The 15,629-nt window shown below is 35.7% G+C and overlaps 1 protein-coding gene across 5 annotated transcripts in view; it reads left to right on the top strand.

Moving 5' to 3' along the window:
- The window catches only part of LOC122815796 (protein NLRC3-like), a 590,699-nt gene that overhangs the window by 306,689 nt on the left and 268,381 nt on the right, over positions 1-15,629 (top strand). For 4 of the 5 annotated variants that reach the window (XM_044088586.1, XM_044088585.1, XM_044088587.1 and 1 more), the window contains one exon: positions 13,880-14,224. The exons of the other annotated variant lie outside the window; for it this stretch is intronic. In XM_044088586.1, coding sequence (XP_043944521.1) covers positions 13,880-14,224 — 345 coding nt within the window. The remainder of the gene's footprint in view (positions 1-13,879; positions 14,225-15,629) is intronic. 5 annotated transcript variants of the gene reach the window in all.

Below are 15,629 nucleotides of genomic sequence, written 5' to 3'. Positions count from 1 at the left end.
CTGTTGCCTCAAATTGGCAGCTGCACTCATAGGCATTTTATTACCTAAATTTAAAGTTACCCATGCTAAAGTGTATGCTACAGCCTGTGCTTTCACTTACACTGATTGTTGTCTGTTCTTTTCTTACCTCTCATCCCCTCTAAAATATGAAAAACAGTTTGTATGCTTTCAGAAAACAACTTTTAGCTCTAAGAAAAAGCACAGTAGCTATGTTTAAATAAAAACAAATTGTACACAATTCTATTAAATGCATTTAAGTATTAAGGCTGCTAGGGAGCTTGTTACTCCCTATTCTTTTCCCATAATTGCAGACTTTATTTTTTCACTGAACTGCTTGCCACTGCACCTTTAAATTTTGCATTTCTTCAGCAAAGAATACTCAGAATTCTCAAGATTGTTTCCTTGCATCCACATACAGCTTTTCTCCATGGAAATATAATCAGCACTGAGTATTTATAAACTTCACTCGGAAAAGACAACTGCCTTCAGCTGCAGATATCCTAACTCCACTGAACATTTGCAAAAGGAAAACAAACAAACTAATATCTTTGCAGTTGTAAGAATCTTAGCATTTTCATGAGTTTCTTAATTTTGTCTTATTTTTAAGTCCTACTTGCTTACAAAAACCTTTTTTACAGCTTAAGCCAAAGGTAATAATCTAGACATTCACTCTTGTAAAAAGTGAAACTTTTCTAATTTTACATATAATATAATCAGTGCACTTTTACAACCCACCCCACCCCAGCAGCCTAAGATCACAGCATATTAACATTAAACTTACTTTTGTCCAGCCTTTCTTCTTTTTATACTGTAAAACCTATATTTCTTACAACTAAAAAAGCATATGTTTACTTTAATATTTTAGCATATACAAGAGTTACTGAAAATACTCCCTCACATATGAAATACCCCTGACTACACAAAACTGTTTTTATATAACATAAAGTTAATATCATGAAATGTTTTATACAAATACTAATAAGAACAAACATTGTTTTATTTATAGTTGCTTTTTCCCCTTTTAGTGTCCTTCTAAACACCAATTATGTAAAGTGAGGTATACATTTTACATACTCACATAATAACAAAGTCAACAGAAGTCCTATGTTTTTCAGCCATATTTTCTTGCAAAACCACATTTCACAAATTTGCTAGTTAGTCTTCCATTTATTCACAGTTTTCAGAGTTGCTCGTCTTATTCTTCTTCTTCTTCTTCATCTCCATCAGTCAACACTAAACTCTGATTTCAGTCCAAGGGACTCCTGATTCTTCTAGTCAACTCCTGTGCTTTTTTTCTGTCACACAAGCATTTTCCTTTGAAACACTGGAGAGGGTTTCACTGGCAAAGTCTCACTGTGAATCTTACTGTCAGAAGAATTGGAAGCAGTGCCCCCTTTTGTTTGCTGACTCACTTTTTGTTGGATAAAACATTTTTTCTTCCTCTTTAGCCTGTTCTGCATCAAAAATGACATTGATTCCCCAGGGGAAAAAACTTTGAAGACAGCTGAATACAACAGCTTGAATCTTACACTTGCCGCTTGACATTCCCTGGTTGCTGGGATAAATCTGCTTCTCTTCTGACTAGCGTACAGTGAATAATAATTTTATAGAAACACTCTGCTGTCTACAATTTTAATATCTTGTTCTTCTGCCACATGTTTGTCAGGACCAACTCTTAATGCTGGTATGAATGCATCCTTATTAATATACATCTTGGCTGCTTTCTCATGGCCATGTTTGGAGCAAATACTAGATGTCACCTTTCAATTAACAAATCCTGCTGTGGAACACCAGTCCAGTTGCTTACTTGCGCTTTCATAAAATTAATACTCTCAGGTTTTTCTCTGCATGCCCTATCTTCTAATGCTACTGTTTTTTGAAACAACTGTTCTTGAGAAGCCTCATATTACGCCGACTTTTTCTTCATGTCACCGTCTGATTTTTGCAGGTTTATTAGTTCGTTTGTATAGCTAGTTAAAACTTCTATTTTTTTCCCAGCCTTTTGTTGTTTGAAATGATATATTCCTTCAGTGTTTCATTTACTTTAATCACCTCTGAGTACATTTGATTTATTTTTTTCCTCTAAATTACTGGAAACCATCTCTTGAACCAAAGCTTTTTGCTAAATAACTGCAGAACCCTTTCCTGAGAGTGTTTTCTCTTCAACTTTTCTGGTTGATTTTCTTTTAGGTTTTCCAAATTTCTTCTTTCTGGGATCCAGGCAGTGTATTTCCTAGCCTGTAACTGAAATTTTCCAAAGAATCAGTTTTTATGGCACTTCTTTTTCTCACTTTCTGTTTTCACACTGGAAAAACTGAAGTTAAGCTGCTGATCAGTGTGCAGGCATAATGGAAGTTATTTATTTAAAACACAGCCTGATTGGTGGTTGAAGGCTATGACTGGGGAGTATTACATTAGACCTTGGGAGGACCATTTGTTTTTCAGACTGACATATCTATCCTGGTTAGAATAGTTGGCCTAGTGAAAGATAATGAGATATGAATAGAGACTGAACATAATGTGAAAGCAAAATAATAAAAAAAACATCATCTTATAATGGAAGACTGCAATAAGATCAGAAGTGAAAATTATTCAGTAAATGCTTTTTTTGAACTATGAAGCTAAAATAATTAAACTGCTTAAGCAACAAATTGGTAGAACAGTGGGAAGTAGGGAAGATTTTACTCTTTGGCTCAAAGGGTGATGTGCCTGATTCATTGATGAAGGGTTTTTATATTCTGAGTAGCGACTTCATTAGTAAATTATCAAATCAATTGGAAGGGGTTTCTGAATTCTGTGAGTAAAATTTCAAGATTATAAAATTAATTCAAGCAGTCATTCAGGTAGTCATATTTTTGAAAATAACTTTATCATGTCCATAAATTACTCCAAATTCATTTTCATTATTGGAATTAAAATTCTTTACTTGTTAAGCAGGATACAGCACTGATCCACATGGACTTTTTTCCACACTCAGCCAAGCAGCACTAAGTAGTTAAGTGACTCATAGACACGCAGTTAGGCAAATGGAGAATGAAAAAATTAAACCCTGGACCACAGGAAATAGTTAACAGCTCATAACCTTAATCTGCTGCATTAGTTGCCAAACTATCTTTAGTGTCAAGAATCTTTAGGGAAAGGTAAAGCTCCCAGGATCCTTGGTGGCAACACTAAAGGGGAGCAAGGACATGGGTATACTGTAACAGCAAAAGCTGTATAAAAAGACTATATGAGAAAGCCATAAAAAGACAGAGCTAAGTGACTGGGAGCAACAGTATTACTGAACTGTGATTATAAGTTATTGAATTACTATTGCCAACGCATTTACAAAATTAATATAATACATGTTGGATACCACATGTACAGGGGTTATCTTTGAATAACAGAGCTTTTCATATGTTCTGAACTGTGAATAGATTCTTTAGAAGGTTTAATGGAAGACAAAACTGTTGGAGTTTATGAAGTTTTCATAGGAATAAAGCATGCAGTAGTTATTGCATGTAGCATTGTTACAGATATTTGAAAAGACTGGGGTATGGGATACATGTGCTACATGGTAATCAAATATACATAAAGGGGCAAAAACTTTTCCCACTGTTAACGGACATATGGATTCTGTAGAGGAATGATGTTTGCCAGGTGTGTCTGCTAAGCCCTCTTTTATTTGGATTATGCATATTTTTATTATCAACAGCTGCCACTTGGAAATAAAATTGTTTTGATGAGTGAATTCTTGTCCATTTTATCATATGCTGCTGATGTATTGTTGTATTCAGGGAATATAAAATGGTTTTATATATTAATGACAAACTAGCTAATTACTTGCATATTTGTTGAGTTGAGTATGTGTTTGTAGAAAATCAAAGTGTTTGGATTTGAGGGACAATTGGAAGGGATTCAGTTATTTGAAAAGTATTTAGAGGTATTAGGAATAACATTTTGAAATATATAAGCGTTGAATGTATGATGGGAAATGATTTTTGAGAAGATGGCAAACCTGTGGCAAAATGGAGATTTGTTTTACTTTTGCTAAAAAGGGCTTATTTATTAAAGACCTATGTAATTAGAAATAGAACTTACTTGTCTGGAATATTTTTGATTCTTTTCTCTGGGATATGAGGTAATTAGCTGATCCCAATAAAATGGGGACTGTTATATCAAGATTCAGTTAATGGAGGCTAAGAGTGCTTTAGATGGTTGTACTTTATACTCCTTCATTTGCTCAAATACTTCTGAAACCAGTACAAAAGGGTCTATATTACAACGTCGAACTCACAGGAGTCCAAACATTGTAATATCGGAGCTGTATGTTCGAAATGCGAAAATAGCGAAGCCACGGAACACCGATTGTGGGCTCTTTTCATGGCTTTGCGATTTCCTCCATTGTGGCACGCTCTTGGAATTGGTATATTTAAGTGGGGGGCACAGCCCCCCATGTTGGGGGGTGTGGGGGCAAAGCCCCCAACATTAGTGTAAGTTTAAAGTGTACGTTTTTTTTTTTTTTTTGTACCGGAACAGCAATTTTTTTTCCCTGGGGAAAAAAATGGCTGTTCTGTGTTTTCGTACTTTATTGTTTTCAAACTTTCTGTTTCGATACTACATCATTCGAACTCCTGTGAGTTAGACAATGTAATATAGACCCGTACAAGATACTTTTGTTGAGAGAAATGTATGAAATTATTATGGGACTTTGTTGAATATATAGTAGTTGGGCTTCATTAAGGACAGAATGAGAGATTTTGAAACTGAAGGCAAGTTTTTTTTTGTTTTGTTTTAAGAAAGTAATGCAATGAAAACTATTTCTGGCCATGTCATCTGTTAATATACAAAATGGGTATTACGGGTAGTGCAGTCAGTATTTTTTATTCCTGGTTGGGATTTTCTAGAAGAAAACTGATTTTTTGGGACAGCTAAAACAGTCCTTCATTTTTTATAGTTTCCAGTGGGGAAGCAGTCTTGAGACATGCTTTGAATGTTATTTTTCTGAATGAGAAAGACTCCCTTGCTTGATGATGAAATGTATGTCTTGCATGGGGATTCGATAAACTCCGTGTAGGCTTCATGTGAAGCCTGCAAGGAGTTTATGTGTTAGCGCAATGAGGAGCAGCGCTTATCACATATTCATGCTGCTTCTTGCACTTACATGAATACAAACATGGCTTCATGGCCGGCAACAGTGTTGCCACCCTAGAAACCTTGCAGAGCAACCTGAGCATAGAAAGAAGATGCATTCAAGTTTGCTTATAGGCAAACATGCTCGATGAGATTTCGCAGACAACCACAATGACTACCGGTATGAAAATACTGCAATAGCAGCAGTAATAACACAGTAAAGAAAAATGTACTTAGTGCAATGTACACTAAAATAATTATTTGAAGAATGAGATAATGGAGAGGTGGTTAAACAGGGAGGGCAAATGCAAGGAAATGTACACTGAGCAGGGATAGTGTTCTGATGAAAATGGGCAAAGACATGACTGATAGGAATGAATAAAGAAGAAAAGGGTATGATAAATATGGCAATGTCCCCAGAATAGGATATGTCAATGTATGTACATTTCCAACATAAGTCAGTAGCATAACATTAGGCACATATGTAGATAGCACAGTACATACAGCTGTTTACACCTCCTGAGCCAGTATATTATGATATAAGAACAAATTATAATATGTATGTGATGGTCACACAGTTACATGTCAATGGTGGTGAATGGTTGTGATATAAACATCACTGACATGCTCACTGGAGAGGACATTTAGCAAGTATGGTATATACAATATGGGGTATGTGCATATTGTGAAGATCTGGAAAATGTCTTGCTTGAATATGACTGACATGTCACCATAAGTTTCAACCAATCAGGGACATATAGCAACAGACGCCTGGACAAATGTAGACAAAAACAAGCACAATCATAGACACTTTTACAATACTGCAGCCATTAATTTGCAGCATTGACAGAATATGTAACATATTATACATGTCCTTCAAGAGCAGACATCTACAACTGTAATGATTGACAGTATTCTATAAGTGGAATTTACCACCCGTTCCCCAAAAGTGACCAATATTTGGAGGGTTTAAAAGGGGCATTGTTAAAACTGGAGTTGAAATTAGGGCCAATCATGGCTAGATGATAGGTTTACATGACACATAAGCCCCAATCACCACTTGCAGGAATCAAACTCATGCCATCAATGTCATCACTGAGCTGTGTATTTACTGGGTGCAAGACAGAAGAATGCATCACACAAGCATCTAGTAGAACACCTTGAAGGGAAGTCTGCACTGTCAAATCCTAATGGGTATACACCCCAAAGAAGAGTTCTGTATGGCCTTCCAGATGTGAGGGGTGCTCATTGTGCCAAATGTGATACACTTGACTAAAGCATCCCTGACTGACTTAGGTATTGGCCAAACAGATAACAACACATCCGTTGATCTAGGCTGTACTTGAAGAGGGTCATCAAAGGCATTTTCTTTACGTGAATAGGAAGCTTGTTCCAGAGAAGATGTAGTCTCTGAGAGACATATCTGTCTCTCCAACATGATTTATTTATGTCAGAGGCTAGGTTAAGACCCATGGAATGAGTGGCCCTCGTGCAGTTTAATTTACAAATGTGTAACATCTCAATCAGGGCCTGATCAGACACTGCCATGTAGGCCAGATACAGATTACTCCTTAGTAGTTTGTAGGAGGCAGAAGACAGTGATAGGGATTTCAATCTTTCTGTCTAGGATCTGTTTTTTATAACCTGTATCTTCCCGTAGAGAAAACTATGTGTTCACTCCATCTGTTGCAGATATCTGATCAGGTACATGCCAAAGGGTGTATTGTACTCAATTAATGATTTGATGAGGGCTGAGTACAATGGAATTATAATGTCCTTTGGTCTGGATGCCATGCCCTTACTTATGAGTTGTGCCTCATAGAAGGCCTTTCTCACCGCTGTGGACACAGGGTGGTCGAAGTTCAGATGAGTATCAATCTGAGTACCCTGATGACATGCCTCTGGGCCTACTCTTTGAGGGGTGCTGTCTATATTGTAATGAGGTTGTGTATTTGCTTTCCAAAAGGGAATAATTATGTTTTTTTTTTTGCATTTAGTTTCTTACTGTGGCTCTGGTAAAATCATTTGTGTACATTAATCCTTTCTGCGGTATATCAATATCGTTCATGGATTCCAAGATTGTCCCCAGTTTGCGGTCAGCCACAAACTTGGTCAGATAAAGACTGTCTGTGTTTGCACTGACTACTGAGAAGTAAATACTGAACAGGAAAGAGCCTACTACAGAAACCTGTGGTACACCCCTGGTGATTGGCCTCTTGCTAGAGGTGAATTCACCCAGTTTGACAATATGTGTCCTGCTGGAAGTTTATGCTCTTGTGATAGAGTTTCTGTATAATACCTGAGAAGGGAATTGTGTCAAATACCTTGGCTGGGTCAGGTTGGTTGGGATGCTCAGTCTTTCCCTCATCCATGGCCTTGCTGACCTTCGAGAAGAAGTCAATCAGATTTAACAGACATGATCTACCCTTAACAAATCCAAACTGGGTTGATTCTAGAGTCGGGAGATTATGTATCTCTTTGTTGATAAGGTCCATGATGAATATTTACATGCCTGTACTGATGAGGGTTATTCAGGTTTATGTGTCAGTAATTCCTTGGGTATGTTGATGGCCTCCCCTTGTGCAGAGGGATGACTGTTGCTGTCCATCATTCTGCCAGAACATAGGCTGTCTGGAGACTGTGGTTAAGTGGGGATGCAAGTAGGTCTGCTAGGTCAGGTTTAAAGTTATTTCAAAGGCAAGCTGTGATGTTGCCAGGGTCCATTTATGCTGTATTTCTAGCCTTAGAGAGGGCAGATATAATCTGCTCTCTTGAGATAATATGCTGAGGAATGGTGACAGGTATACTTTGGGTAATGACTGGTGGGGACAGAGGGTTGAAGTTTGATCCAAATCTGTCTGCTAGAAGGTTGTCTATTTCCTGTAGCTGAGTATGGGTGGTGCCATCCAAATCTCTCTATGAGCATAGCAAGGTATTCCCTTTAAGATTTTAGATGTAGTTACAAAATGAATTGTGACATTGCCTCCAAATACAATGTTGGGTATTAATCCATGCAGCACAATGGACCTGTTAACACAGTCATACAGCTCAGCCTATTTCATGCCATTACATTAGTTGTACATCATATACCTGTGTGTTTATCACTAGAAATGCATGGATGAGGGCCATGACACCATACATAGACACATTAAAACTGAAGTGGATGCAGTTCATGCAGAACACTAATGATACAAATGCTGACAGTCGCAAAATGCTTCTGTGGAACACCTAAATAATCATTATGAGTAGCAACAGAATTGTGCATACAATGAATTCCCCAAGGTTGCAAGTGAATCTGAACATTTATTTATGTATATATTTATTTATTTTACGTTTGCAAATGTTAAATGATGTAGTTTGTTTAAATCTGATTTTCTGAGATTAGTGAATATTGGTGAGGCATATAAAAGGGCAGAGAGTAGATAAGTCCTAGCTATGGAATGTGTAGTGGCCTCAGTTAGGTGTGGCTTAACCCTGTATAGTGAGCCTAGCTTAATGTGGACCTTTTTCATAGTTAGAGCAAGGTGTTTGTCAAATTTTAAGTTGTTGTCAGTTGTGACTACAAGAAGTTTGGTGTGCTGGACATGTTATATAATAGCATTAGAATATGTGGATGAGCCCAGGCGTATGTGTCCATGTAGTCAGTATGACATAATATTGATGTATATCAGATAACATTTCCAGATGCTATGTAAACCCATGTGTACCTATACCATACTGCAGCTGTCACTGTGATAATTGAATGAGAACTGTGTAGAATGCTGATATACTTGAAATTGATAGACTTGCATGATTTTAGTAAAAATATTTGTGATTTGTAGTATATACCTCACAATACATTGTCTTTTATAGTTATACTTGGGTTATGGGAGGGGTATAGATGATTGTCAGTAAACTAACATGTCCATCAGAGTTATGCAACTGCAATTTTATTACATAATCATTACTTTCTGCCAAAATCTGTACAGCTAAGATGTGTGTTTGTATGCTAATCAAAAAAGGTTGGCTTTATTTATAGATAATATAATTTTATACCTGATAAAATCAGAAAAAGACATTCCAGTGTGTGGAACATTATGAGACAGTTTCCAAGTCTTTTCAGGATACACAATTAATGAAGATAAAACAAAAGCAAGAGCTGTAAACTATGTACCCCCACACAAACTGGTTCAGCAACACCCATATTTATATGGATATTATAAAATGAAGTACTTAGACATGTAGATTAAAAAGGATTCTGTTATGCCATCAAGTAATATATGTGAAGAGACTAAACAAAAAGTAATACAAAAACTGATAAATTAAAGGCTCTATTTTTATGGATAGCAAGATACTGGCAGTAAAAATGTTTTTAATCCTTTTAGTTTTATACACAGGTCAGGCATGTTTTTATCAACCAGAGATGAAGTTGTGGATAGCAATTAATAGAGAGTTGAAAGATTTTATCTAGGAGGGGAAGGGAGCAATAGTCAAGTGCTATAAGTTGATCCTTCCAATAGAGCAAAGTTATTTGGGATTACCTGATTTTAATGTGCATTTCAGAGCTACACTGTTAAGGCTCTTATACATAACACAAGCAGAAATCTATAATTCAAAAAGGAAAGGGATGATGATGATGAAATGAGAGAAGCTCAAAAAAAAAGGAGAGACTGAGATTCTGAATGTAGATCCTTAAGGAGAATAGCAATAACCATACAGAATATTAGAATTTTCATAAAGCAGGAGAAAATATGCTAAAAACTAAGCCAACACAGGAATGGAGAAAGGAGATTCTTCCAATAGAGATGACTGCAATTGGGAGTACAGAAAATAGGTAAAAGGGGACAGGAACCTACTGGAGAAAATTGGCAAAAGAACCAAGGTATTAGGAGCAAATAATTAAACAGGGAAAGCTAACAGAATGGAGGCCAAGAATTCATTTGGATCACAGGCTAAAAATTGCATGCTCTGTCAAGGATTAATATCAGGGTATAGACAAAGAGAAAGACATAGGGGGGATCCTAAGTGAAAGACCAGCACTGGTAGAGTTTTTTGTAGAATCTAGAACAGAAGCTACTGTTAAAAAAGAGATAATTAGTAGGGCATATAAAAATATTGCACAATAACTATAGGAATCAATCAGAGGAGGTTAGAAAGGATTGGGAAGAGTAATTTGGTAAGCAATTCAAAAAGAAACAATGGGAGGATATATGTATGGCTCCCAAATATGCAACAAAATCTAGAAGATTTAGGATCTTTGCTTGGAAGTGTTTGCATAGATTACATATGTTGAAGGTGTGACAGGGAAGAACATATTTGTTGGGAGTGCATTGAGTTAGCAGACATCACAAGAGTCTCTGCAGACTATTTTGGCAGAAATATTGGGTGAGAAAATTGGTGTAACTAAGGAAATTATTTTTTGAGCTGTGATAAAAAACTGGAATTGCCTAGACAGAGTAAGTTCTTGCTGAGTTTAATTCCGGTGGCTGCCAAAAAAAGCAATTACTAGAAAATGGAAATCAAAGTCATAACCAACTGTACTAGAAGTAGTGAATATAGTAACAGAGATAAAATAACTAGAAGTGTGATCTTTAGAAAAAGATAGGAACAAATTACATAGAAAAAATGGGAACTGTGGGAACAATACATGCAAAATAATGTTTTGGAGGAGGAATGATGGTTAAAGGAAGGCAGGAATTGAATGAGCTGTGTAATGATTGACTGACAATGACTGTATAGGTTATAAGGGATGTATAATGTTTGCAACTGAAAAAAAATGTCAATATAGTTTGTTTTCATATATATAAATTTATAATTGACTATGTCATAAATAGTAATTTAGTAAAGATTTTACTTGTTTAAAAAAATACCAAGAAAATAAAAGTAATGTTCTTCAGATCTAAATCTCCTAGAGATAATAAGCACATCTTCAGAGTCAGCACCTCAGAAAGCAGTGACCTGGAAACAGTATCCCAAACTAAAGTGCTAGTTGTTACTCTAGATGATCAACTAAAAATTGATTTTCCCATGAAAAACATAATTTAAAAAAAAAATCAAAACTTAGGCCTTCTGTAAAGAGCCTCTGGCTTCATCACTGTACAATCTCGCATAAACATTGCTACTAACTTACTGCTCTCTACACTTTTTTATGCTTCTCCTGTTTATTCAAATATTAACACTACACTAATAAGAAACCTAGAGCTTATAATAAAATTGCCAAATTTGCAGTCAAAATGCACAATTCAACTCACCACTGTGTCACACTCAAAAAATCGCATTGACTCAAATTACTAAACAACCTTAATTTCTCTTAAGTTAAAACTGCCCTATAATACACTGCACTCCAAAGATAAATGTTCCTCTCTCAGTTCTTTATTTCAGTGGTAGTCTCCATCTCAAGTTCTCTGGTCTACTGACACAAATCTACTTATTGTTAAAAAATCTTACAGCCCTTTTGTTGTGCCCCTATACTGAAATCAAATATCCAAAAAGTGGAATTTATTCACTCCAATATTAACACAAACAACATCCTTTATTTCCTTCATAGACTACTTAAATGATTGTCTGCACAATTCTTGAATCCTACTCAACAAACTGAAGTTACTTCCACAATACTTTGTCCTTTTTCAACATTTTCATATTTTCTTCTTCACTAAATTTAATTTCTACCTCTCCCAACAATACAGCTATACATTTTTCCTGATCACTTAAATTCTTCATTATTACTCTCCACTTGTATCTCCTAGCTATCCTTGTATCCCTTCATCTTTTTTTTCCCATCCTTTCTCCTTTTCTTCTAATACTTTCTCTCTCTCTCTTTACAAATTATTGAAGCCTACAAACATGAATCTCAGAGAGGTCAATAAAAGTCTTTCAGCTTTTTCTGATTAGGGGTTGCCACAGCAGATCACCAGTCCGCTTATGATTGGCAGTGGATTGTTACAGTGTTGAGTTGCCAGCCCGGTGCCCAACCTTCAGAGAAGGCACACACACACTCACACACCTAGCTGCATGTCTTTTAAAATTCAGTCGTTCACAGGGAGGACGTGCAGACTCCACACAGAGAGCACACCAGCCAAGAATCGGACCAGAGAGACTCTTGCTGTGAGGCAACGTCTCTAAATGCACAGAAGAATACATTAGTAAGAATTATCTTTATTAGCAATAATGGCTTCACATTCATACACGCAAACATGCTTTTTGCAAATGTGTTCCTATTTTCTTCCAATCTCATATTTATAACCAATACCATATCTTATTAGTAAATCTATAAAACAACACTTGAGCTCTTATAAAAAAAGCATATAAATTGCTAGCAAACATATGCTATATGCCCCTCAAAATGTCTGATCATATATAGGTTTCCAGGGTGTTGTAACTTTGATTAAGACAGTAATTAATCTAATTATGCAGGTTTCAAATTTAGCAACAACCTTTTTTATCAGAGGACAACACCTTCATAGAACATTGTTACACACAGCATTTCTCCCCCTTCACAGATTCTCCAAAATATATAAAATGTCTTCTTCAGTTTATGTGAAGATCCCAGTTAGTCTCGTATATATATATATATAAAATGCATGAAAATGTTAATGTGGTTTGTTTTTTCCTAATGATGTAGGTGTGTCTGTGTCTTTTAAGTGATAATCTATTAAAGGTGTAAAAAAATTGCTACTGTTCACTTGAATATTGACTGAGTATGGAAGATAGTATTATGTTTTGTGAAGATAAAAAGTCATAACTATAGTGTCTGATATTATTCATAGATTGTAATTGTCACTATTTTGTCAAAAAATTAAAAATTTTTGATGGATAAATCAAAATACCTTGACAAAATCAAGAATACCAGAAAATCAGAAATGGCTAATATTGTATAAAAATGTAAATTATTATAGCATTAAAGAAAACTGACATATTAGTTGTGTATGGATCAAGAAATGGGCGTAAAAGCTGGCAACATTTCCAGTGTGCCTGCTTTTTTTATTGATTGATTTATTGACATTTGATTACTGGGAAACTCCAACTGGGTGGAAGCTCATTTTCAGAGGAGGCCCAGGGAGAAAAGCTCCAAAGTAATACAAACCATTTTAAGAAAAATAATTATACAGCCTTCAAAAATAAAACAAAAACATCTGGAGTTTAAATAATTAGACATAATATAAAGGCATTGATTAAGAATCGATAAGGTATATGACAATCATTTAATATTTAGAGGAATTTTAGGCAGTAAGTAGAGAAATTAAAGGTAAGTTAGTCTACTACAAACAGGAACAGCAATATGAAGTGAGGGAAACACAGGCGTATGGTATATAAAGGACGAAAGTCAGGCAAGAGAATTAAATAACAGTGAAGAAGTAGGTGAAAAATGGAGAGTAAGGAGGTATAATGAACGAAAAGGTATTTGTTCACATTTAGGGATAACATTTTCCTGGTTTTGAGCAAGAACGGAGCCAGATTATAGCTAGGAAGTCTTTCAGAGTGGTTTTGAAAGATGAGAGGGAGGGATGGAGGTAGAGAAAATAAACAATGAATCTAACGATTTGCAATTTCTATTCAATAAACATGCATTCATTCACTTAAACTTGCCAATATGACAATTAATTGTATATTTCTAAATTACAAAAAGGGAAATTGTTTCTGTAAATAACATCCAAATCATAAGGCAGTAGAAGCACCAAATATATAAGTAATGTCACACTGTCAATAACCATAGCCAGTGGGTAAATGAATGGGGCCAAATATGGCTAAGTAACATGATTTGCTAATAAAATTGCATTTTGAATTATAGATGCTACATCAGTGGAAAATATTATTGGAACAGTAAATAAAGCTGCACTGCTACCTTGCCTGTTTGTCAGCAGCAACATGAATAATAACGAACTTGTTATCACATGGCAACGTACTGAAGTTCCTACCATAGTACACAGTTACTTTGATGAATCTGATCACCCTGAGTACCAGCATGGCGTTTATAAGGGCAGAACCCAGCTGTTCCCATCAGAATTCACCAAAGGGAATGCTACACTAAGTATTACGGCACTTAATGTTACAGACTCAGGAGAATACACTTGTTTTGTTCATACAAAAGAAGAAATGGACTGGCAAAAACATGTAATAAATCTCAGTGTCACTGGTAAGTTAAAACAAAATATCAGTCTGGTAATCTAAACTAGCAGTCATCTTGTTCTCACTACACAGTGCCTTGCATTTACTAAGATACTAAGTATGTTACCTTGGGTTTGGGACAAATATATAAAGATCTTATTGAAAATACAGAAAACAGCAATCATAGGATCACAGTATCCATTCAAAATAATGTATTTATATACTGCTTTTATATATGTTTTAAGATAGAATTCCTTTATATAATTTGTGTATTTACATTAACTTATTGCTTCACAGACATACATTGATGGAGAGCATATTACCCTTAGACAGCTGATTCACAATGTAGAGTTGCACCAATAATCAGTTATTCCTGGATCCTATACTTTGAATGAGGGTATTTTAGACTTCAGTGGTGTGATCCAACAATTTAGGCGTATCTCCAGCATCCCCCACAGGGGAGATGGAGTTCTGCTGATCCTAAAATAAAACCAGCCAACTGAGTCTACACTTTGGGTATAGAAATTAGGGAGCCCAAATCCTCCATTTCTTTTCAATAGGTAAAGTTTATTCATATTAATTTGGGGTTGTCTGCCCTTCTATATAAAGTTGCCTACCCTTCTTTGATTATTTAGGATAAATATGAGAACTATATATGTGGCAGCTGTCTCAATAAAAATAATATTTTGGGAAGGCTGAACATTTTAATAGCTTGCATTGTGTGCAAAATGGGAAGTTCCTGTTTTTTATGTTTACTAGTTTTACCTGAACATCCTGAAGATGTTGTTTAGTGTTACAGTCATAGTGTTCTCCCTATTTAAGGCCATCCTTATTCCCAGGTATAAACACTTTGTTACTACTGCTAATGGTAAAACTTCATGTTGTAACACACAATTCAAAATGTGCCTGTTAAGGGGGAAGAGGACTAAAATACTGCAGTTATCTGTAAACCTGAGTATTGAACAACTACTTGTAAGGTTTTGTAGATTTAGTTGATGTTTTGTACTGGATCCTTAATCCACAGAAAACAGTCATGTGCTTATCAAGTTAATAGGTAACTAACTGAATTAGATAATGAGATCTCACGCTGTGTTTGTTCATCAGTATACAGTCTATTGTTTGAATTATTACTGCAAGTAACAATGGCAGCAGAGGACTTCCTCTGTCAGTGTTTTGTGACAGAATCTTATTCAAAACAATTTGAGGAGAAGGAGCTGCATAAAATGTACAAATTCATTTGAGAATACCATTAAACTCATACTAATCAAAACAAATTCCCATTGTATGGAATCAAAAGCCATGTTAAAGTTCAATAACACTGCTTCAACTGATAACAGTGAGCTGGTGTGTTAAGTTCTGAATATTAAACCAGAACCTAACCAGATCCAGAATTCCTTGCCACCCTTGGGTGATGCCTTCAGGGATTAGAGCCT

This window comes from Protopterus annectens, chromosome 11.part0 (genome assembly GCF_019279795.1).
Source record: "Protopterus annectens isolate FY-2018-M chromosome 11.part0, PAN1.0, whole genome shotgun sequence".
Classification (NCBI taxonomy): Eukaryota; Metazoa; Chordata; order Ceratodontiformes; family Protopteridae; genus Protopterus; species Protopterus annectens.
The sequence above is the reverse complement of the archived record's forward strand: the minus strand, read 5'-3'. Positions and strand labels throughout refer to the sequence as shown.